The 24,373-nt window shown below is 40.5% G+C and overlaps 2 protein-coding genes across 2 annotated transcripts in view; one reads left to right on the top strand and one right to left on the bottom strand.

Annotated features, from left to right (window-relative positions):
* Window positions 1-24,373, top strand: part of Iqgap2 (IQ motif containing GTPase activating protein 2) — a 233,150-nt gene that overhangs the window by 123,128 nt on the left and 85,649 nt on the right. The window contains exons 11-13 of the mRNA XM_010619114.2: window positions 4,601-4,725; window positions 11,265-11,428; window positions 23,252-23,342. Of these exons, the coding sequence (XP_010617416.1) occupies window positions 4,601-4,725; window positions 11,265-11,428; window positions 23,252-23,342 (380 nt within the window). The remainder of the gene's footprint in view (window positions 1-4,600; window positions 4,726-11,264; window positions 11,429-23,251; window positions 23,343-24,373) is intronic.
* On the bottom strand, window positions 14,995-19,691 carry F2rl2 (coagulation factor II thrombin receptor like 2). Its single transcript, XM_010619141.2, is given in 8 exon segments — window positions 14,995-15,027; window positions 15,029-15,145; window positions 15,148-15,639; window positions 15,710-15,744; window positions 15,747-16,057; window positions 16,059-16,102; window positions 19,488-19,549; window positions 19,628-19,691. Coding segments are annotated over 8 exon segments (1,158 nt in total).

Raw genomic sequence — 24,373 nt, forward strand, 5'->3', positions numbered from 1 at the left:
TTTCCTTTTGTTTTTTTTTTTTTTTTTTTTTTTTTTTTTTTTTTTTTTTTTTTTTTTTTTTTTTTTTTTTTTTTGAGACAATGGAATGTAGAAGAGTTAGAAGCAACCTTAATAATCAGCTTGTCCAATTTTTAAATTTTACCGATGAGGGAACTGCATCTGGAGTTAAGGTCCCAAAGTTAGGCAATCAGGCCCTAACTCCATTCTTCTGATTGTTAAGCCAAGGAATCCTGAGAACACTGACAGTGGGTAAGAATCTCAATTCAGTACTTTCATTTTGTGGTCCTCAAACCTGCCACTAAGATAGAACAATTTATGGTGTTATAAAACACTAGTGGATCTAGAGTAAAAGTTGAGCACAAATTAGAAGCCAAATTAGAGTTTTGTTTTGTTTTGTTTTTCTCTTTGGTTATAGAGGTTGAAGCAAGGGCCTCACACATGCTAAGCAAAGGCCCTACCACTGAGCTACTCCCCCAGCCCAAATTAGAAATTCATTAAGACAAAAGCTTGAGCTACAAGAAATGAACCTGGATTCTTTTGGCCACCAGGGGGTGATGTCTGCCCAGGTCTTGACAAAGCTCTTTCAGATGCTGCTTCTGGGTTGAAATGTCTTCATCTGTAGGTTGGCTGTCTTGGGTCATGTACAGTTGCACAGGAAATATCAAGATTTATTAGATCTTAAACAAATGGTATTTGACCTCTTGTATATATAGAAATGATCAAAGAGGAAGGATGGTGCATTTTCCTGGAGAAATAAATGTTCACCCCTTTGGTTCGCGTAACTCCCAGAGTTTGTTTCCAAGGCCACTTATTTCTGCCTCCACTGTTTCCACTGATGGCATCACCCTCTCCCCACAGACCAGCACCCGGAGGCTCTGCCCCAGTGTGTGGTGAAAGCTGCTCACTCTGTGCCCATCGCCAGCCTCTGTCTGGGCTGCCTGTGCAAAGTATCCCACTTCCCAGCCACCTGCACGTAGCCTTGCACCTCTCCCTCTGTTTCTGCTGTAGCTCCCACAGCACGCTTCCTGCCTCTTTCCTCCCCGACCTGTTCATCATGCGTTCTGACCCAGCCAGGCTTTGGATACTCTTGGTGTCTGGGTAGAAGGCACAGCAGGTTACTCCTTGTGAAGATGACAATTTATGTGATGTCATCGTCAAGACTGTTCCACATATTTAGCACCCCAGCCCCACTGCCCTCTGGAGGACAGTGGCCCCCTCCTACCCGCCTCATTGCTCATTTTGGTAATAAACTCCTCCCAGTCCACTTGAAAACGACTTTTATACCTATATTAGTCAGCTTCATTGTTACTACAAGGAAGTACCAGAAACAATTCACTTAAAAAGAGGAATACTTTATGTTTGCTTACCCGTCTGGAGTTTCCAGTCTATTATCAAGATGAGGCAGCACAACACAGCAAAGTATGCGGCTCACTTCCTGTGCCAGGAAGCCAGAGGGAAGTGGCGTGGTCCCGCAGTCCTGCTCAGGGGTATGCACCCGAGACCTGGGCCTCTCCTCTCAGAGGTTCCCTGCCTCCCAGTAACACTGCCTGGGCATGAGGCCTTTAGCGATGGACTTTTGGGCACCATTCATAGCAATACTTATGGCAGAAATGGGGACCCTACAGAAACAGAGCTCAAGTGCATTTGAGAAATATTTAAAATGTGTGCCTTTTGATGATTTCTTGCGATTTAGTTTAAGCACATTCTGGCTCACCTGGGCAGCTACTCGGATGACCCAGTACCAACATGAGAGTTCAGAATCTACTCTGGTTCTGGTGTGGGTGTATTGGCCCTGAGTGATCTTCCATGGCCTCTGCATCTTACTTTTAATATCTGTTTTTCATTCTGGGTTCTCAGAGGCCCAGATTTTCAGGTTGCCAAGTTTGAAAAGCACTGTTCTATCCAGGGTCACCCCTGCTCAGGGTCTTCACAGCACAAGTATGCTGGGCAGGGCCGTCCTCATAAAACTGTGTAAAATCTCTGCCTGCTTGTCATGGCTTCCACCCCTGGGGCTCTCTTTGCCCAGGATTCTTTGACTAATTCTCCCAAAAGTGATATATGGGATAGCCTTTGCTCTGCTTATCCACAGTTCCCAGATTAATTTTTCTAAAATGTAGCTGTGTCTGTAACATTCTTCTCTTTAGCTCTTCTGTGATCTTACCTGAATTGAGGACTGACTGTAAGTGTGCTGTTCTAACCTTGGCTACAATGGGTATTTTGCACTTTGGCCAAGCTGGATCCAACCACATCGTGGATTTGCTGGCCTGTTTGTTCCTGTGCCTGCTCCTCTTGCAGCCAGGAACTTAGGACCTTCACTCAGCACTGCTCAGCCCAGTGTTGGAGCTTTGCTTGCTGTAGATGATGAGTCCATGAGTCATTTCCATGCTTTTTCCCATCTTGGCTAAGTTCTCTCTTCTTAGAACCAGCATGACGTGGTTAGAGGCACTCTTGAGCTCAACCTTCCCTAGCAAAACCCTTGATTCTTTGTCTATGAAACACAAAACATGAATAAAACAACCCAAAAGCCCACTCTGCATCCTCAGACCGATCTTAAAGATTGAGCATCTGGCTCCGTGCCTGCCATAGAGGGATAAGACTTTCCCTCCCTTTCTCGGTCCTTTGTAGCCAGACCTACTCGTAGGCACAGTCTCTACTTGGATGACCTTCCCTGTGCTCTGGTTTTATGCCCTTTATAGCATGTGTGTTTTCTTACCCACTGGTCTGAGTGCTCCTGCAGGTAAAGGCTGCATCTTATTCCTCCTAGTTGCCCTGCAGTGCCTGCCACACATTTTGCGTATAGTACGTGTTTAATGAGCATCTGCTGATCTCAGCTGGATTGCTGTCTTCTCAGAGCATGCCAGGTCCGTTAGATCACTGGCCTGACCAGTCTGTTCACTGATGAAGGCGAAGAGTGCTCAGAAATGCAGGACAGAGACCTGCTTGGATAGATTGTGGAATTGTTCCCAAAGTTGCTTCTGTCGGTTCTGAAGATGATATTTACAGGGGAAAGCCCGAGGAGCCCTGTTAACTTCCTTCCAAAATCTTTTCCTTTTGCTGGTTAGTGTTCATTTCTAAAGAGAGGAGGGGGTGCTTTGGATTCATCCTTAGGCGTTTGTTCTCACTTTAGTCCTGTGGGGCCTCCTTTCAATGTTGAGAGTATGAAATGCCTAGTAGAATTTGAAACTCTTTCCTTTCAGCGAATCCCTAAGGCTCTTCAGCAGCGTAACTGTAAATAAGTTCCTGATATTGTACAGGGAGGGCTGTCTGGAATTTCCCTGGTGTGAAGATGTAAATGCAAACTGAACTCTAGAATTCCTTTCTTTTTGGCTGCCTCAGTCACGTTAGCCTGATGTTATAACATAGCTTTATTGTTTGTTTGGTTTTTGTGCTGCTAGGGATGGAATCCAGGGCCTCACACATGCTAGAGAAGTGCTCTACCACTGAGATACATCTCCAGTACTTGTTTTGTAATTTTTTTAAAAGCAAAATTGACTTTTGAGTAATGAGAGTGTCTTATAATATACCAAGATAAGCTTTTCTCTAAAACTTCTGTAGAGCACAAAAACTAATCAGAGGTAACCAAAGTCTGTTTTCCGGCAGCTGTGTACAGTGATGAGGGCCAGGGGTCAGAATAGGGACACAGAAGAGTTTGGGTCCCTGCTGTGGAGCCTCAGGGAAATGGATGGGTGATAGGAAATTTTAGGGTAGTCTGGTTCAACTCCTGCACCTCATCTTCACCAAAACAGACAATGAAAGGCTGTGTGATTCAGCAAGTTTTCTGGAAGTCATTTCATTTTCTTTGACCCCTCAGTGGACGGACATAGGACTCAGGTAGCTAAGAGGTATATTAGGGGTACAGCAGAAAAGCTCAGATTTTAAAAGGAGCAAGAGAAATAAGGGAAAAGGATTCTTTTTTTTTTTTCTTTTTTGTACCGGGGATCAAACTCAGTCAGGCCACCGAACTGCTGAGCTAAATCCCCAGCCCAAATGAAGGTGTTTCTTCCCGGTTACAAACCGGGGGAAAAGGATTCTTGATGATAGAAGAGTTGATAGATATGGTATCTTTGAATTTTATTTATTACAGAATAGTCTCCGGAACACTAAGAAGACTCAAGACATGCAAAGGGGAGGCAAATTAGTAAATAGAGAAAAACAATAATTTCTTGGGAGTTGAGAATTAGTTTTTCTTGAGTTGGGTGCAAGGTTGGGTTTGAGGAACTTTCATCAAGCAGAATTTTTTTTTAATATAAAAATGTTTGTCAGAAAACCCTCCAACAGTAGAAGTGGGCTGGATGTGTGTTGACAAAGCCCCAAGAGATGATTTTGTTTGCTTTTCTTTGCTTTGCCTAACTTCATATCATCTAGACTTGGCCACATATGTCAAAGTTAGAATAGGTAACATGAAGCCAGGCAAAGTGGCCTGTGCCTATAATCCCTGTACTCTGGGAGGCTGAGGCAAGAGAATCACAAGTTTGAACCCACCTTAATGGGTAACTTAATGACTGACTTAGCGAGACCTGTCTCAAAATTTAACAAAATAGATAACATGAGTGAAGAATGAATAGATATCTGACCCGTGTTGTTCTATTCTCTCCCATAGTTATGCGAATGCACTGCTTTCCTTTAAACTAGAAGCCATCTCCCAAGGGCAGGATAACTTAAGCTGGAATGAGATTCAGAATTGCATTGACGTGATTAATGCTCAAATTCAAGAAGAAAACGACCGTAAGTATGGTTCCATTCTTTTTTCTAGTTTAGTGGGAGAATAAGGCATCTAGACAAAATAATTCCCTGGATTAAGGTTGCAAGTTTTTGCTCTTGAAAGCTTATAAGGACACACCCTCTCCATATGCTACATTTATATATAAATTTATGCCTGTACTCCTGTACCAACATGTTATAAACATTACAAGGCATATGCAAAAAGACATAAAACAATAGAAGAAAATACATAAATAGAAGGCCTGATTATTTTCTTATCTAGAAAAGATTACTGTAGATAATTTAGCTTTTTTTAAGCACCTGACTTTATTTTAACCTTTCTTTTGGGTAGTTTTCTCAAAGTTGACATACTTTCTTGCCCTGCGAATGAAGGACTTGGAACATAATCTAGCTCTGTGACCATAAATCATGGTGATGTGCTATGCTTCTAAACTTTCGAACAAGCAGCATGAAAATGGACCGAGCCCAAGTGAAGAGGCCCTGAAGCAAGCTTTCTTGAGTGTCCACTTGCTTCCTTGTCTTTTGCCTCTTGCTTATAAAAGAGAATGAGGTGCTGTGGAACTTCAGCAATGAGTATAGTCATTGCTTTTCTGTAGCATGAATGTCCAAAATTCAAGTTTTAAGCTGTCTCCCCCATCATGAAAAGCAAAGCAACACCCTCTTCTCTGGCTTCCAAGCTCTTTGACTTGCTTGCAGCATTGGCTATAGAATTGCTAACGTCCTCAACCTCCTGTCCATCTCCGACTTGGGCTTTCCTAGCTCACTTCTCCAAGCAAGCAGAAACTCCTCTTCAGTCTCCTGTGTTTGTTCTAGTATGTTGGGCTTAGGTCTCAGGCCTGCTCTCTTAACGCTATATCTAACTTTGGGAAACTACAGTCATGCTTGAAATAAAGCATATCATTTTGTTAGTTAATTGCCTTTACATAGTTTTGTTTCTTTGCTTTTCTATTTCCTGTGTGTACCATGCCAAAAAGCAAAGGCCCCTTTGGTTTTTTTTAAACATCTTCTGACTCTAGGATCCTGCTACAAAACAAGACACAGGTGCGCTGTCCTGACAGTGTGTGCTGGACATACCACAGGACAGTGATCCCTGCACACTTTCTTGATTTTGCTCTTTGTGAATTTTATACACATCTGAATTTTCTTTTCAGGGAACATGAAGATTTCTGTTGATTCTCTTCATTTCCTGTCAGGGAGGAGTTTGAAATCTCCGCATTGAGATAGATACTTTCCACTCAGCTCTTTCTGACTCCTGCCAGATGTTAGTGCAGAGGGATGTACTGAGTTACACAGATGTTCATGGGTGGGGACCACTGCTCTGTGTGTGGGGGGGTGTATGTGTGGGGGTGCAGGTGCACGCACGCTTGTGCACTGGCACAGGGCAGCCCCCAGTCCTCTAATCTCCTCCTGTACCCCACCTCCGCACCCTGTGTCTCCTCCTGCTGTGTTCCGGGCATGATGGCTGATGACCTGGAAGAACAGGACCTCTGTCTTCTGGTAGACAAAATGAAGAATCAAGTTCCATCCTTGCTTTCCTAACTCTCCTCAGTTACTTCGGACAACACCCACTGTCCAGGCCTCATGGGTCAGTGCTGAAGAACTGTGGTTCCTCTCTCCTCCTCCTTGACTAAAAGAGGAGGTACCACTTTCATATAGAACCTTTGCTTTGCCAGGAAAAGAAAGATGACGTGACATTTGTATAACCTGAAAAGACAGTGGCCTCGTGAGGATATTATTTGTAACATTTCTTGACGGTTATGATTTCTTTCTGGGCACCTTGACTGCTAAGTTACTATGCAACGGACAGAACACATGGCCACACTTGAACATCTTGCCACGAGGGAGTAAGTGATCATCAGAGTAGTCACCTCAGACATGGATGTTTCCTTTCTAGGATTTGAGAACTTTAATAACAGGATATCAAATTATCTATCTTTTGGGTTGATTTTTTTTTCCTTCTGTTGCAATGAGGTATTTTTGTTTAAAGTTCCTGAAATTCTAAGTTTGGTATCACGTGTTTAAGTAATTGCTTAATTTTATAGAATGTACTATTGTGAATAGATAAGATTTACATGCTGTAGTAATTAAGTCATCTAAAGGAGATATACTTTATGTGGGCATTTTAGAAAGGCGTTGCCTTTTCCATGCCACCCACCCCGCCAAACACTCTAGGGTCCAGTGTTGTGTGTGGTCAGGTGTGCAGCTGAGGAAAACTAAGTGTGAAAAGCAACTTCTGTGGAGGAGCTGCTGCCTGCATTTCCTTGGCCTTGGGTGCTCTTTGGATTTCTTACTAGAAAGTTCACTTTCCCTCCTGGAACCCATAGAGGCACATTAGTTTAACCACATAGCCTAAACAAGAGAGTTGTTGTTTTTGAAATTTTGCTTTTTATATTTAGTAGGCCCCGTTGTTTATAGGTTACCTCATCCTCTATCTGAAATATAAGAATTCTCAGAGAATATGCACCTTCTTATTGGGCTGGAATGTTCCAGGATTATACTTTGATTTCAAGAAGTGATTGGCTGAGGCTCAGCAGTCTTTGTTCATATGACTTTTTTTTTTAACTTGTATAAACACAGAATGCAAGGCAGATGTGCACGAGTTGGGGTGGAGCGGAATTGGGTAGGGATTTCAACTCCTATGAGGTCATTTACTATGACCTCAGCGGCTTGGCTTTTAGCCACACACCCAGAACTTACACAGGTGATTTCCACCAAGTCAGCTGGAATGCACTCATTGCCAGGTGATCTGCTGTTAGGATGTGTGTACACTGTGTATTTAAGTATCGCAATCTGGGCCAACTTCTAAGAGTTTTAGATTATCCTTTCACTCTTATGGATAAATATTTTCATTCTTAGCAAGGTAGCATTTATGGGGTTTTCTCTTCAGAAAATAATTAGCTAAATATCTTACCTTAATGTGAATGTCAAAATATACTTTGTAAAACTAAGACATATCCATTCTGTTCCACTGCATAGTACATTTGTGAAGTGGCTTGTGATAACTTTTGATGAAAAATAACTGGAAAAATGAGAAATAAGAAGTATAGGAGTAAGAATGTGTGTTGTCTTGGCTTATTGCTTGTTAATATCTAGCTTCTTTATTAGCTCAGCATTGAACTGTGGAATCAAAGTTCTCTTCTTGCTTGCCTGTGTGTGTAGGGATGAATGTGTAGGTGTTTACATTATAAACACACTGTGTTATTTTATGACTAAATGATAGTTTATTTTTAATAACACGGTGATAATGAGAAATGGCTTACAAATAAACCCACTGTTTGGAGAATTCCATAAACTTTGCGCACTCTCTAGCTTGGCTTCTATCCTTTTTGTTCTTGAGCTACACAGTCTATATTCCAATTATTTATTATGTTAAAGATGGTAAAAATTAAATAGTAATGTTCTTACTCATCCTTCAGCTCAATTGTAAGTTAGGGCTCCAGGCATATTTAATTAACCTGTTATATAAATAATATGTGAAATTAATCTCTATATTTGAACTTGAAAAGTTTTCCAAAATATGCCTCACTGTGTTTATTTCTACAGAGCCTACATGCATTTCCCAGCCATATGGAACTACTTAAATGTAATTCAGTTAAAGTTAGGCAAAATGTTAAGTTTGGCTCTTCAGTGATACTAACCACATGTTGTGTGCTCAAGAGACACCTATGACTGAAGGTTGCTATACAAGACAGCACAGAAAGAGGACCGTGCAGAGCTCTGGGAACGGTGCTGAGCTGTACTGTGCTGATGTTCACTCTACTGCTTTTTACCTCCTGCTGTGAACTGCTTGATTTTGAACTATTTTTTCGCATCCTTTACACAGCGCTAGAATAACCTGAAGAATGCAATGGAATGTGTATCCAAACCATTCCGTCCTTCTGTTTCCCTTCTGTACATCGCTACCTTCCCATTATTCCAGCTCTGATGTTCCACAGTTCTCGCATCTTGGCATTACTGTCATGATCAAGTGAGGGTTACCCTAGAAATAGAGTCCCTGCTGCTATTCATATGAAAAGTTATGTCCCCCTTTTAATAATAGTTTTATTAAAATGTAACTCATATATCATACAGTTTGTCTTAAGTGGCCTTTTGAATCTGTTTTCACTTAACCTATTATTTTTAAGGTTCATCTTTTCTGTATCATATACCTGGATACTTCATGTTTCATTCTAGAGCATCCCAGTCTCAGGCAGAAAGCGGAACCACTGAGCTAAATCCCTGACCCTCTTTTCATCAATCTTTTATTTTGCTCTTTATTTGTACTTTGCATTACTCAAATGAGGAATCACATGGTATTTAAGTTTGTGTATCTAATTTTTCACTTAACATTGTTTTCCAGGTGTATCCATTGTCCTACAAATGTCTTACATTTAGCCTTCTTTTTAGACAAGTAGTATTCTATCATTATAGGTACCACATTTTCTTTATCCATTAGTCCCGAGTTTGAGCCTCAGTACCCCAAAGATAGATTGATGAAAAGAAGCAGGAAGATAGATCTTTTGCACATGGAAATGGTTTTGAGAGACCAGAGGTAGGGGGAGGGGAGGATGGAAAGAGAACATTAAAAAAAGATTTAAGATGTGGCATGTTCACTTACCAGATATAATGATTGTAAACATTTTATGTCACAAATATGGGCTAAAGCATAATAATAATGATAATAACAACAAAAATGGGGAAAAGAGATCTAGAGTCAGAGAGGGAAGTGAGTGGGGTGGGGAAAAAGAATTAAAAAAAACAATCAAGATATATTACACGTACCTACTCCCTAAGAAGAATGTAAACTTCATGTAACATGTACAAATAAAATAAAAATTTTTAAAGAAGGTTAAAAAAAAAAAAGAACATCCCAGTCTGGCTATGTATTTGTTTTACCCATTCATCAGTTGGTGGAAATTTGTTCTGTTTCTGTTTTTTAACTGTTATAAATAATGCTACAGTAAACATCCCTGTAGACATTTTTATGTGGACCTGCGTTTTCATCTGAGCATACAGTTAGAAGTAGAATTGCTGGATCATGTGGTAATTCTGTGTTTAATATTTTAAGTACCTTTGTAGCTGTTTTCCAGAATGACTGCACCATTTTTCATTCTGAACAGCAGTGTATGAGGGTCCCAGTTTCTCCATATTCTCACCAGTGCGTGTTATTTTCTTTTTTCTTATAACCAGTGGGTACAAAGTGAACTTACATTTTCATAAAGACTGATAATGTTGAACATTTTTTCATATGCTCATTAGTCATTTGTAAATCTTCTTTAAAAGAAGCGTCTGCTTAAATTCTTTACCAATTGTAAATTGAATCATTTTTCTTCTTGTTATGTGCTCTTCACACAATATATCCAGTGCACAAGTCATTTTTTTTTAGATAGGTATAAGACCTGCAAATATTTTTCTCATTCTTTGTTTTTTGCTTTTTTTGATAATATCTTTTAAAGCACAGAAGGTTTAATTTTGACGAAGTCCCATTTATTTATTTATGTATTTATTTATTTATTTATTTATTTATTTATTTATTTATTTATTTATTTTTGCTGTTTGTATTTTAGGGAACATAGCTAAAAAAATTATCGCCTAACCCAAGATCACAAAGATTTACTCCTTTGTTTTTGTCTCAGTGTTTTATAATTTTAACTTTAGTATTTAACCTACCATCCACTTTGAGTGAACTTTTTGTGCAGGGTTAATGGCGAAGGGGTCATGCGTTCCCACGTATGTGCACGTCTAGCCACCCCAGCACCATTTGTTATAAAGACTTTTTTTAACCTACTGAATTATCTTGCACCTTTGTTTTAAAAAAAAAATTAGTTGACATTTTACGTATATATTTATTTCTAGACTTGCAATTCTTTTCTATCTAAGTGTTTATCCTATGCCACTACCATGCAGTATTAATTCCTGTCATGTAATGGTAAGTTCTGAACTGGAAAATGTCCTCCAGCTGTTTTCTTCTTTCTTTCAAGATTCCAAGGGTTATTTTTGTCTCCTTGCACTTCCCTATGAATTTAGGATCAACTTGTCAATTTGTTGTTGTTTTTTAAAGCCATTGGCATTTTGATAGGGTTACCCCAACCCTGTAGATCACGTTGAAGATTATTTCCACGTTCACAAAGAGTATTTCCGTGTTCATGTTTATTAAGTCTTGCAAGCTATAAACATGGAGGGCCTTTCCATTTGCTTAGGTTTTCTTCATTTTTTTTTTCCTTTGTGGTGTTTCACAGCTTTCAGTGTACATGCTGTGTGCTTCTTTCGTTAAAAAGTATTCCTTAATATTTATTCTTTGTGTGATTGAAATTTATTTGTGATTGCAGTCTATTGCAAATTGAATTTTTAACTTTTCATGTGCTGATTAAACATTATAAATACATAGAATTCATAGAAATTTCATAGAAATACATGAATACATAGAAATTATACTGAATTTTATATTGATCTTATATCAGCTTTGCTATCCTTGCTTACTAGCTCCTTGTAATGGGTGATAATGAGAATGTATGTGTAATGTACTATGACTTAAAGAAAATTTTTTTTCTTTATTTTTCTAGGAATTGTAGCTGTAGGATACATCAATGAAGCTATAGATAAAGGAAATCCTTTGAAGACTTTAGACACCTTGTTGTTACCTACTGCTAAGATCAAAGATGTGAACCCAGCCCATGCCCAGCATTACCAAGATGTTTTACACTATGCAAAATCACAGAAGCTCATGGTAGGTTTTAATACGTTTACTTCTTTTATGTTTGTAGGCCAAGTGGGAAGGGGGAGGATTTTTTTACCTATTTAAAAAAAATCTCATGAGATTCTCATCCCAATGAATCAGAATGGAGGTAATAGAAGCTGTTATTTTCCTGGTGCCAAATATTAGAAATCCTGGCTGAAGAGTTCACTACTGTACCCTTTCTTTCATTTAAAGCTCAGTTGCAGGTGAGTTCTTCAGAGTCTAATTCCTTGGAGATTGGTGTCTGTGTGTGCACAGTGCAGTATGTGGCATTTTAGGGAGAAGAAGGGGACAGGGGACACTTGATACTGTTTAAGTCTTTTCTGTCATCATTGTCAGTGTAAGAACTGACTGAAGCAGTGGGCCAGAGAGCTGAGTATGGAGCAGACATGGATTCAGAGAGATTTGGGATTGCTGTACTCGAGGACCCTGCGAGCAGTTGACATGGAGGTAGAAGAGTAGCTGTGTGTGATGGGAAAGAAAAAGTTGGGTGGGTCGGGAAGGGTGGTGTGATGCCGACAGGAAACAGTGCTCAGAAAGGACAGCCAGCTTTGACCTGGACACTACAGAGGCTGGCCTGGCTGGAGTCCTCTTTAGGAGAAGTGACATTTATGTAGATGTAATGCTTGTCCTGATAATGGAAGAGGCCCTACAGAGAATGGCCACTCCTAGAAGGGAACTGGGCTGAGTACTAACTTTCAGGACCTGTTGCCTTAGAGAGATGGGCTGGAATGCCACATAAGTGGGGTCTCACCACTTGGTGACCGCCATGTCCCCAGGTTCAAGCCCAACCAGAAAGCCTATTTCCTCTGTATGTTTTTAGAACCTAGGAACTACTTCATCCAAAACAGGAAAAACATAATTGATTCAAGCAGGCATTTATGGAGTACCTACTCTTCTCCAGGCGTGATTTAATCATTAAAACACTTAATCATTAAATAATAAAATCATTTAATCATTAAAACAATTCATAACAGCACCCCGAATCATTTCACCATCATTATTGCCTTATTGTCTTGCAGATAAGGAAATTAGGACTAAATAACTTGTCCAAAACCACCCAAAAGATTATTGGTTCTGAGACTACAACCCAGGTCTGTCTGATTCCGAAACAGATTACTGGACATTAAGACAGATGGAAAAGAAAGTTGCAGCTTTTTTTGCAATAACAACAACCAAAAAAAATTACAATAACCTAAACATTGTAAAGGAAAAACATATGCTCCTATACACATAAAAATGGAAAAGGTATGCATAGGATGGGGAAGATGTGCACACTTATATGTGTGTAATTCTGGAAGAAGCTTCTGGAAGTTGATCTAGAAAGCTAGGGTAGATGGGAGCTTTCTTTTCCACTCTGTTTTTCTACCATTTGGATTTTTAATTATTTTTTAGAGAGGCATTTAGTAAACTTGAATTTTCTTTTCTTTTTCTTTTTCTTTTTCTTTTTCTTTTTCTTTTTCTTTTTTTTTTTTTTTTTTTTTTTTTTTTTTTTTTTTTTTTTTTTTTTTTTTTTTTTTTTTTTTTTTTTTTTTTTTTTTTTTTTTTTTTTTTTTTTTTTTTTTTTTTGCTTGCACTGGGGATCCAACTCAGGCCCTTGTGCTTGCGGCTAAACTTTTAAAAGTCCAGTGTAAACTTTGCTCACTTCAAATTCCTAAGCAGCTACATTGAAGGCGGTGCCCTATGTCAGCCATGGAGGTAGCATTGCCCTTCGTCTGGATGTTCCCAAGTGCTCAGGCTTCAGCCGCGCAGGCTGTGAGCTCTCTCCCTTGATGTGGATGGGCCTGGGGCTCGGGGTGAATGCCAGGCCAAAGGATAGATAGAGAATAGGAAAGTGAAGGCTCTAACCCAAGCCTCATGCCCCCAGATCCATGGGGAGGATAGTGGGCTCCTCCTTGCAGTGCCCACTGAGGTGGCTGTGTCTGTGCTACATTGCAAAATTACCAGCATTGATAGAGAAAGTTATTTACTTTGGAGATAGACAGGCACTGTTCAGGTCCCGTCTGTGTGAACTTGGTCTGATCACATCTCTGTATAATTGTTTTCACTTAGACAAAATAGGAATAATAACACCTGCTTTATAGGATTGTAGTGAGGGTCACATGAGAATATATATACACAATAAACCAATGTGCCATTATACATTATTTTGTAATGATGTTAATTATGAAAATGTATGTACACTCGTATATTTGTGGCTATAGCATTTAGCATGCAGCCTGGCACCAAAACAACAACTTCAATTATATAGCTAATTTATTGTGGATATCTGGGGGTAAATGATGTCTGTATCACCAGGTCCTTGTGTGACACAGGGTCTGCTCTGTCTACACATGTGTTCAGCTAACCCCAACTCCACAGGGCCAAGGTCTTTCAAAGGCAGGCAGCATGGGTCCCCTCCCAAGCTTTCCATTTGAAGTCTTTGAATCAAAACGGCAGCCTGCAAGCTCCCACCTGTAGCAACCATGGGTTGAGGACTTTCTTTTGTGTGGAATGGTGTGAGTAGACTGTTACACATGGAGCCTAGGGACTTAGGAATTAGCTCAGGAATCAAACTACTTTTGACCTATAAATCTAGAGGCATAGGCTCTATTAATCATGGCTGACAAATTTGAAACATTCTAATTCTAATGTCTCATATTTGATTAAACTGCCATTTTAAAACTTTTCTCAGTTTAGTCTTTTTCCTTGGAAAAAATCTGATTCCATTAATTGTTCGGCTGAGTCTTTGAGTTTGCTTTTTAACTTCTGCTATTTTGATTTCAGGAAATTTGTGGTGTGTTCACAGGGTAATTAGTATTTCTGTGCCTTGCCTTGCCCAGAGTCTGGCCTTGGAAAATAATAGGAGAAAATTATGTTGGTGGCATTATTGGTGTATAGCAAAGTTGTTGAGCAAGGTATATGCCATTAAAGGTTTTGAAGGGTAACATCTTCACAGAATTGATGTTCTATTTCATCAAAGACCGAGGACAGTGATATAAGATGGTGAAGGTTTTAAAGAATCCTAGTTAGGCATACTACAAATATAGAATCAGATGATGAGGTAGCCATCAGATGAATCAAAAATGATTCTGAATTCTAAGGTGGAGTCACTCATAGGAGGAAGGGAAGAGGGAATTTATGAGCTTAAGACAAATGAAATATGTCCTTTGCTATAAAGAAAACAGTAATAAATTTCTCCTGCACTGACATTCTTCAGATACTGGTCAAGCATTTAAAGCTTTTGTACTGTTTAATATTTGAAGTACTATTTCTTAGGAGCTCAACAGCAGAACTGGAGAACTGAAGTCCTTGCAGTATGCATATGTTGTTCCAGCATGTATCTTTTCCAGTTTTCTTTCTTCTCTAAGATGCTCTCAGCCATTGTTAGATAAAAAGTGGACCGATCTACAATTCTTTCTATGCATGTGAATCGTCTCCCTTAACTTTTGTCTATTTTAACTTTTAGATTAAAAAAAAACTTTACCTGGGCCTCTCCCTCTCTCGTCCCCTCCCCCACAGCACTGGGGCTTGAACCCAGGGCCCGGCACATGTGGAGAAAGTGATCTGAGACAGAGCTACATCCCCAGCTGATCTATGACTTTTGACATTGAGAAAATAAAGCAGTGGATCTAAGCAACTATTCGGGCTACGTAGGCACAACGCTATGAGATAGATAACATATAAGCCTTCAGTGTTGTTGGAATAGTAGTTAGTATGGTAAATGACAAATGCAATGCAATATTGCTTGGAACAAAGCAAATGGTAAAAATCATGAGGACAAGGAAAATTGCCTTGCTATACCTCAGCAGCTTAGGATCATGTGCATTAAGTTTGCAGATGATGTTTGTGTAGCAGTAAATAACAATCACAAATGGAATCAAGAATCCGAAGAAAGTCAAAATGAAGTGGTAGAGTTGGAAGGGAGATGAAAATTCGCATGTGCTGGGGACGCCATGGCAAGTGGTGAAATTCAGCTGGACTAGATAATCTTTCTGCTTAAGGAAGAAAAATGGCAGCATGGATAAGAAAGCAGTTGTCCACACCAATCCACATGCTAGCAAAACAAATGTACGTTTGGACAGCTTCCGGAACAAGAAAGGGTGGACAGTGGCCAGGTAGTGGTTGATGGTCATGCAGGTGAGGAGCAGAATAGAGCAGTGCATGTTGCCATAGAAGATAATCGTGATGACCCAGCACATGATATCCAAACACCCAGCGGTCTTGCAAGCACAAGGACCCGAATTCCATCCCTGGTACCCCCAAAAAAGAAGTATCTCAGTAGTCAAATACCCAGCAGTTCCCACTGAGATATTAAGCTACCTTAATGGCAGTGTCACACAAAAGAGGATATCTACGATGGCCCGGTTGGTGTGGAAGGTGTTGATGGAGTTGGTCTTGAAGAAAAGTCTCCACAGGGTCACAGCATTGGCTGGCACACCAGCCACAAACACCAGCAGGTAGATGGTAGGTATCACTGTAAAACTTAAGGAACTGCTCAGGTTCCCCATGGTGGAATTACTCACATGCAGATTTGAAATATTTACTTCAAGATATTTCATTTTTACAATTACTTTGGCTCCTGTCCAGCTTTCTCTGGCAGAAAGGAGGAAGTCTACAGAAGAATTTAGGGGATCTCCAGAAAGTCTTATTAGTTGAGGTTGGCATTGCCGAAGTGTCATTTTCCTGTGATTGAAAGGAAATATTAACACATGATTTGTTGCTAAGATAAATCTATGGTTTTGATGAAAATAGAATGAGTTTTATGCTACATAATTTCTGTGACTATGGAGTTTAGGGTTATTTTTATTTTAAAAATCATTATAGATCAGGCAGTTGTCCAGCAGGTACATAATACATATCGTATGTCCCAGCACTGTACCATCCCATTCAGGAACAAACACTAGAAAAAACAGCTCTTTGAATGCAAGGAGTTTATAATACTGCTAGAAGTAGCAGGAGCCCCAGAAAACACAAAAGGCAAATGTCCGGTGACCATAAGCTACATAGGTGATCAGACAGCAGGTAACAGATTCAGGTATTTGAGCAGAATGCCAAGGAAAAGATAAACTTGAGCAAAAATAAGCAAGGCTTAAGAAAAAATGGAGTTTAAGTCACGAATTAGTCTGCTGGTGATGAATGGGGAAAGAATGTAGGCTGGCATAGGACCTGAGAATATCACGAAACTTGATTCATAAAATGTTTATCACATGCTGCTGTGCTATTGGTACAAATAAAATAAAGTTTCAAATAAACTCCATTGCTGTCTGTAAACAACCCTTGTTAGACTACTGGGGGACATGCATAGAAATTTATTAGCTTATGCTACGAAGGTACATCCGAGAAAGAGTTCGTAAGTAGATTATACTCAGATTGCTGCCGGGCCTCTAAGCTGTCATAATCATGGGCTTTCTCATAGATGCTGGGGCAGAGGAGTAACCATTGTAATAGGCAAAGTAACCCCACCTCCTCCCCAAATTCTCTCTTAGAATACCTGAAGGCCAGTCCCTTGGCAAAAGAGACTTTGCAGATGTGTCTTGATAAGATCCAGAGATGAGAGTACCCTGATAAACCTGTGTTGCTGTAAACACTCCATTCGTGATCATTTTTATAGCAATAAGGGGAAGCTAATATAATCATGATTTTGAATTGTGTTTCAGATGACTTTGGTTGTAGTATAGAGAATAGATTGTAAAGGTAAGAAATTTAAGGCAGAGGGGCTAGAGGAATGGTGTAGAAAGGTTAAGATGAGCTTGAGAGGCTGACCACCTATCAAAGGAACTTGGCATTTGATTGGCTGCTGGACACTGAGGGAGGAGCAGGGGGTGGGATGAATTGAGACTTCTCTGGATGCCTGAGCCCGGACAAGAGACAAGGAGCATATTGGGAAAGAAATTTTAATTTCCATTTTTGGTATTACAGAGGTGGAGTTGCTGGTGGGATATTAGGGTGTAAAATGCCCAGTGGCTAATTATAAGATTAACAGTGGATTCTGGATTTCCAAGGGACCAAGTTAGAAGTCTGGATTTTTAATCTACATAGCAGCTATTGTTTAATTTAGCAGAAGTGGTGGAGATACCTAGGAAGAGATAGGAGAAGAAAGAATCCCAAGGCAGACTTTAGAAAAAATGCCAGACTGTAAAACAAAGGAAGAAAAATCAGGAGATAAAATCGCTGTGATGTAAGACATTAGAAAGGAATTTTTGAAAAGGAAAGAAATATATCAAATCTATATAATAAATATTTAGCATTGCTTGATATGTGTTTATGTTAATCATCTTAATTCCTGAAATTTCAAGAAGTAAACCTTCATACTCAAACCTGTTCATCACTGCATCATTTTTACACAAACTAATCAATGACATGTATAGAAAATAGATTCCCCTTTGAGGTAGGAGCCTAGGGTATGGCAACATGGCTGGAGCAGTTGGGTACAGTCAACCAGTTGAAGAGGTTAACCACGGAAGCAAAGCATCAGCTGTGAAGCCTGAGCTTCAGGATCAAGCCAAGCCCTGTGACCTGTACCAGTCTTCTGACACAAGAACACACCAAGCCTGGCACCTGATGCCAACCTACTAGCACAAGATCAGGGGTATCAATGATTTGAAGACACAACGGGATGGCAGCAATTGCCTTCGGCGCCTCTGCCATCTTGTTTGGCTGGGGTCCATTCTTTCTGCAGGACATGTATGCTCTCTTTCCTTCCAAGCACCCTTTCTCCCTGTTCACTTCTTTTATGCTCCTTCTTTTCTTTTCACTTTTGCCCTAGACCAATGTTAATCTTTGAAGTTCACCAGTCATTCTGTCTAGTTCATTAAATGGAATGATAAGAATCTGAAAAGCCCTGCTGATTCCTATACTACCTGGTAACACTTGACATAAAGTTAAGATGGGCTTTTAGGTCAAAAATAAATGTCTTATTTACCATTTAAAATGCCAGGAATCTTCCAGTTCTGACCTATCATATGACCTCTGAATTTGTGAATACTCAAGGTTCTTGTCTAGTAATGTTTCTAATTCAGAGCTTGTTCCTCTTCCTGTTTTAATCTCTTGTTTCTCCTGGGTGAAACTGAAGCTTCCCGCATCACCCTGTCTGTGTCCAAGGTGCAGAAGGTATAGTTTAAATGACTGGGGTAGTTCAAATGCGGTGGTCAGGTGTCCATTAAGGAAAGGTACATAAGAGAAAAGGAAAGAATTTAGAAGGTGACCTCCTTCTCCACCTGTGTTTCCATGTGATCACTGATGACTCTAGCTTAGCACACCTTTGCATTTTAGGGATTGTGTGTCACATCACCCAGAGAGAAGAGTCCTTAGAGACAAGCAAAAAGCTAGTGAGCAACAACTCTAGACTGTGTTCTTCATTCCCGTAAGATCTGATAAGAAAGGTGTTGAAACCAAGGGTTTGTCAGTTTTCAGAAAATTCTATGATGGAACAAGACATTGTGCCTGAAAGCATGCTAAACAGTGACTATATTTATGGAAAAGTAAACATGGCTCCATTTTCCACTGATAACTCTAATCTGGTCTCACCTTAATATGTCTTTTATTTCTCAGAGACTGGTTTTCCTGTAGAAGACTGCTGATTTGTTTTCTTTTTCAAAAAACTTATTTGGATTCTTTATACAGATTTCCATGTGGCATAATGTTTCTGAAATGTTTTCAACCTGGGAAGGGGCCTTGGGGAGGAGCTAATCTGAGAGGACTGGACTTCAGGTTCTGGGTGATAGGTTCTTCCTTCTCATCTTCCCCACTCTATCAAAGAAGGCAAGTCCACTGCCCTTTACTTGATCTCCTCTAAAGTTGTCCCTTTTCACTTCTACCAAACCCTACTAGCATCTTGAAGGAATCTCTTCCACAAACCTTGTTTTGTTTGGAACTCTGCTGCCTAGATTTTTGGCTCCTGTGCTCCCAGAGAGCCTGAGGATTTCAGCTATCAGTTTAAGCAGGGTTCTTTTACAGAGCGTGATTTTTTGTTTAGTTTTGTTTTATTCCCCCTAGTTGCATCTCCCAGTCTTGGTAGAGAGCACTTAGTCCTTGACAAGGTTGGACGTGAACAAACACAGGTACTCACTTCCATGACTGTGCATATTAATAACAGACATCGAACTGTGCTTCCTGGTTTTTGTGCTTCTTCTGAGATGGGAAGGAAATTGAGTTTAGTTCACTCTTTACAACATGAACCCTATCCTAACCCAGAGGGAAACAGCTTACCTTTTTCACAAAAAGTAGGCATCAGAAGCAGTCATCCAGCAGCTGCAAATATGAGGGCTTTCATTTTAATGACTTGAATCCCAATTCTCAAATGTCCTCCAGCATGTGAAATCAAGGAACAGTGTCCCCTCAGTCACTGCCCTGTGCGATGCAGGCATTAGCTTGCCCTCAGGAAGAGGATGTGACTCAGTCCATGTTGCAGTGCACAAGACTCTGGCTGAACCTGGATATGCTGCACTTGTACCCCTGACTGTCCATTCTGAACAGATGCTGTCACTCGCACCCAGTGTGTATGTGCACCCAAGGGACCACAGTAGTGTAGAGCCATTTGTAGATGGAAACTGAAAATAGATGCGAAGATGGTTAGCTTGAATCTTGCCCACAGCTCATTTTTACCTATCTTAAAATAGTTTCAGCACGTAATTTCTACTTAATAAGTGAGTAATGAGAAATTGTTCTTTTATTTTCATAGCTTTTACAAATTTTAATTGGGGGGAGGGGTTGAGACAAGGCTTCACTATGTAGTTCAGGCTGGCCTTGAACTTACCACGGTCCTCCTGCCTCAGCTTCCCAAATGCTGGGATGGAAGGTATGAGCCACTATACCTGTCTTAAATTTAAATTTTAAAATGCATTGCATAATTATAGGTCAAATCAATCATGGAAAGAAAACATTTTTTAAGAAATTAAAATTGGGTAGGTGCTTAATCTTGAAGCAAAGAACTGTGAATTATGCAATGAATGGTACAAGTGCAACATCACTCAGTCACTACCCAGAAATCACTGAGCTGTGGAATAGATTCCATGGGAGAAGTTATTCATTGCTTGGTTCTGAACTAGCCTGTCTGGTTTCAACCTTTCTTGTAAGAAAAGAGCTGCTGAGACAGAATACTATATGGGAATTAAAGAACAAGGAGGGTCATCCTTCTCCCTGGTACCTGAGCAAGAGAATATTTATAGTAGTACAGAAATAGCTTTAATACTTTAACCTATAACATTACCCTATCCCTTGTTACTTCATACTGTAGCTCCATATGATTTTTTAGTACCGTATAATTTCTGTACCTTTTGTGTACATGATCTATGCATAATATATATATGTATCAGTAAAATTTCTTCATTGTAAAACAGTATAGCTTGACCTCAAACAGGCCCACATTAAATATGCATATTAGTAATTCACTCATATTGATAATTGCTATAATCATAATTATATAAATTAACTATAATTTGCCATGCAGTTAGTTTGTTGTTGCTATTATTTGCTTTGGCTGCCTTCTGGGATTGATTTAAGACTCTATGCAGACTGTTTACATGCAGTTGGAATAGCTTAAGACTCAGATTGCACACCATTGAGTCTCTCTTTCAAAGTTGTTTCTCTTGGCTGGCTGGATATCATGTCTTGGCTAAGTAATCCATAGAGATCTGTGGGAACACATAGGAGAAGGGTCTCCCCGGAGGAAAAGGTGATGCAAACAGTTTCACTGAAGCAGTGCAGGAAGGACAATGGCCGCTGCCACCAGAAAGCCTTTCTCGCTGCCCTTTGTGTCCTTGACCACAACAGACGTGCGGAGGCCTCCAACACTTGCAGGAAGCCAAGGGAAGTGTGTGCCCTCTTTAAGACCCTTGCAAAATGTACTTCAAATCCTGAGGATCGTACAGCAGTAATCATGGCACAGATCCCTAGTAATGGATACTTTTCCACCACACTTTTTGCAGCTTAGGCTCCTCCGTAGAAGGCTGATTCCACCACAGAACATGAAAACTGAAATCTGAGTATCTGGTTTAACATCCCAACAGTGCATAAAATAGTATAGGGACTCTGAATCAGCAGGTCCCCTGGTATGTCTTCATCCAGATGCTTCATTGCTAAGAAATCCATGTTCTGAGCAGCACACAGTCACAGTGGTGTGCTTTACTTCATCAGTTCCGTGGGGGTCCCCAGGCCATGGTCATTTAAAGAGACTTTGAACCTACCGGACTATTAGTTTCTTTAAGGTCCACACTTAGCATTCGCTGTATAGCTTGTGTGATCCACACAGCTATAGCTGGAAAGTAAAACTCTTTGTTGTCTCTGGGTATCTTAAAGCTTGGGAAGAGCAGCAGCTGCTGGGGTCGTCACTGCTGAGCATGACAACTTGAACAGTAAAATGACATTTTCTCTGGCAGTAGCTTTGGTGCCCCAATGGCCCCATACGTAGAGCCCTATCACTTCCTGTCTGAAGCGATCCTTAATGACTTTTCTCCTGTAATCCAAGACTCAAAGCACAGTTTAACTCCTTCTTGTGTATGTGTCCATCATATGTCTACAGCTAACACCATGATCATATTACATTATAATTATTTCTGGACATATTTGTCTCTTTCGCTAGACTGTTAGCTCCTAGAGGGCAGTCACCATCTTCTGGGGTTTTGTTTTGTTTTGTTTGTCCCTGGGTCTGACAAATGTTGAGTATCACTCTTTTTCCTTCAAATTTAACATGTTCCCATTGGCTTGTACCACCAGTGGTTCAGAGCAGCCCAGCAGCATTAAGGTGTAACATGGTTAATGATGGGGCTGTAATTTATATGTCTTGCTGCTGGGTTGTTCTTAATCACATGACACTCTGGGGCACCCTGGCAATAGTTTGGGATCTGTAGTTATTGAGTTCTTAGGAGTCCAGATGAATGGATAAAGAAAACGGTATTTATACACAACACAGTACTACTTAGCCATGAAAAGGGTTAAATTTGGGTCATTTCTAGAAAAATGGATAGATCTTGAGACCATAATGTTAAGTAAAATTAACCAGACACAGAAGGTCAAATGTCATATGCTTTCTTAAATATGAGAAACCCAAACTATAAGTAAGAACAAAATAGAAAAATAGACGCTAGGAAACAGGGAGGCAGACTCTGTGAAGATGGGAAGGGGAGCAAAGGATGGACGGGAGAGGAAGTAAAACCGATCAAGATGAGATATGTCTCTGTGCCAATTCCCCAAGATAAGTGTAATTACTGTGTATCACAAACACATACAAAAACAAGTGCTTGGGGGAGAGAATGCTTGAGTAGGTAGCCAGGGAAGCTTTTGGGAAGAGGTAGCGTTTGAGTTGAGGTCTGAACACAGAAAAAATAGTAGGTGATGTGTTCTTAAGGAAGCTCGTAGAGTTCTGGAGCACAAACAGAGGAGTCGGGAGGTGTAGGGTAGGCAGGACCAGATCATTGGAGCTCTGTGGTCCAAGAGCTTGTGTCTCCTTCTAACTGCAGAATGCAGCCTGTGGTGGAGGTCACATAGGGGAGGGGTGTGAGGAGATTTTGAAAAGAGATCATGTGGTTCTCTGTGGAGGCCAGTGCAGGTCCTGGTTCAGAGCATCCTCAGAACCAGCAAAGGCAAACAGACCAGTGCTGCTGTCCACGCAGGAGCTGATGGGGGTGCTGGATTCAGGGTGGCAGGACAGAAGAGAGAAGCAAACGGACCGGGTCAGTTCGTTAGTAGTGCGTGCTGCATGCAGTAGTAGTGCTGTGGTATAATGCTGAGGAAGAACTTGTGGGAGTTTTAATCAAGGAGCTACTGAACAGCAATTGTTGATTCTGTCCCATCCTCACTCACCATCTGCCTATGATTCTGTGATGTTGTTTGCAGGATGCTGAGTGTGTTTCTAAAGTCCTCTGGCTGGAGGAGATACAGCAAGCCATCCATGAAGCCAACCTGGACGAGGACAGAGCAAAGCAGTGTGAGTACCTGCCTTCCTTTCCTTGCCACACCAGCCTGCCTTATGTTTGGATATGGGCCTGAAGTCTGCAGTGTTTCTTTTCTGGAGAGGTTTGGTCTCTCCGAGCAGGTTTCAGTTTTTGGATGCATTGTTATATAAAAATATGTGCAGGTGATTGCTCACTTTTTAGTGGTTTGGTGGTAGCTCCAACAAAATTTCGCAGTGGTGCTGGAAAAAAGTCCAGAAAGTAAAGAAATGCACTGCAAGCTCTCCGATTTTATATTTGAATCAAATACTTTTTTCTCTTGATCCCTAGAAAATTGGCCCATTTCATCTCAGTAAGTGCCTGTCTCTGTTCTCTTTTCCATGCCTGTCTCTGTCACTTGGGATAATAGGGAGGGAAGGAAAGAGGGGAGTGTGTATATAGCTTTGTTTGTTTGTTTTTGGTACTGAGGCTCAAACTCATGACCTTGTGCTTGTGAGGAAGGCAGCAGCACCCTGAGCTAAATCCCCAGCCCCTGTATATAGATATTTACTTTAAGGCATTGGCTCACAAGATCATGAAGGGCAGGAATCCAAACTATGCAGGTAGGCTGGGAAAGCCAGGTGTCTACACGTAGCCCTAAGGTAAGTTGGGCATGGATACTGTGCTGAATGCAGTCAGAGAAGTGACTGGGACAGACTTGTAGAGCTGGCTAACTAATCCTGATATTCCTAGAAGAGGAACCTACTAGTATTAATATGTAGAAGTGGAAGAGTTTTAGGTCAAATAAAGTGAAATCTAACTTGTATCATAAAGACAGAGTCAGGGTCCCTGGGTTCCCAAACTGGAGCTAGTTTACATGCCCTGAGCCCCTTGAATGAAGGGGAAGTCAAGTCCTCTTGAGAAAGAGTTATGCTACATTGCAGAAAAATCACACTGTTCATCTATCAGCCTTTCCCCCAAGGGACCTATATCTTCTTCTGAGCGGCTGTGCTAGAAAAAAAAGGGCATGATTGGACATTCCCAGGAGCACTGGACACTGGCTCTGGACTAACACTAACTCTGGGTG

This window comes from Fukomys damarensis, unplaced genomic scaffold (assembly GCF_012274545.1).
Source record: "Fukomys damarensis isolate Sample0158 unplaced genomic scaffold, DMR_v1.0_HiC HiC_scaffold_1, whole genome shotgun sequence".
Lineage (NCBI taxonomy): Eukaryota > Metazoa > Chordata > Mammalia > Rodentia > Bathyergidae > Fukomys > Fukomys damarensis.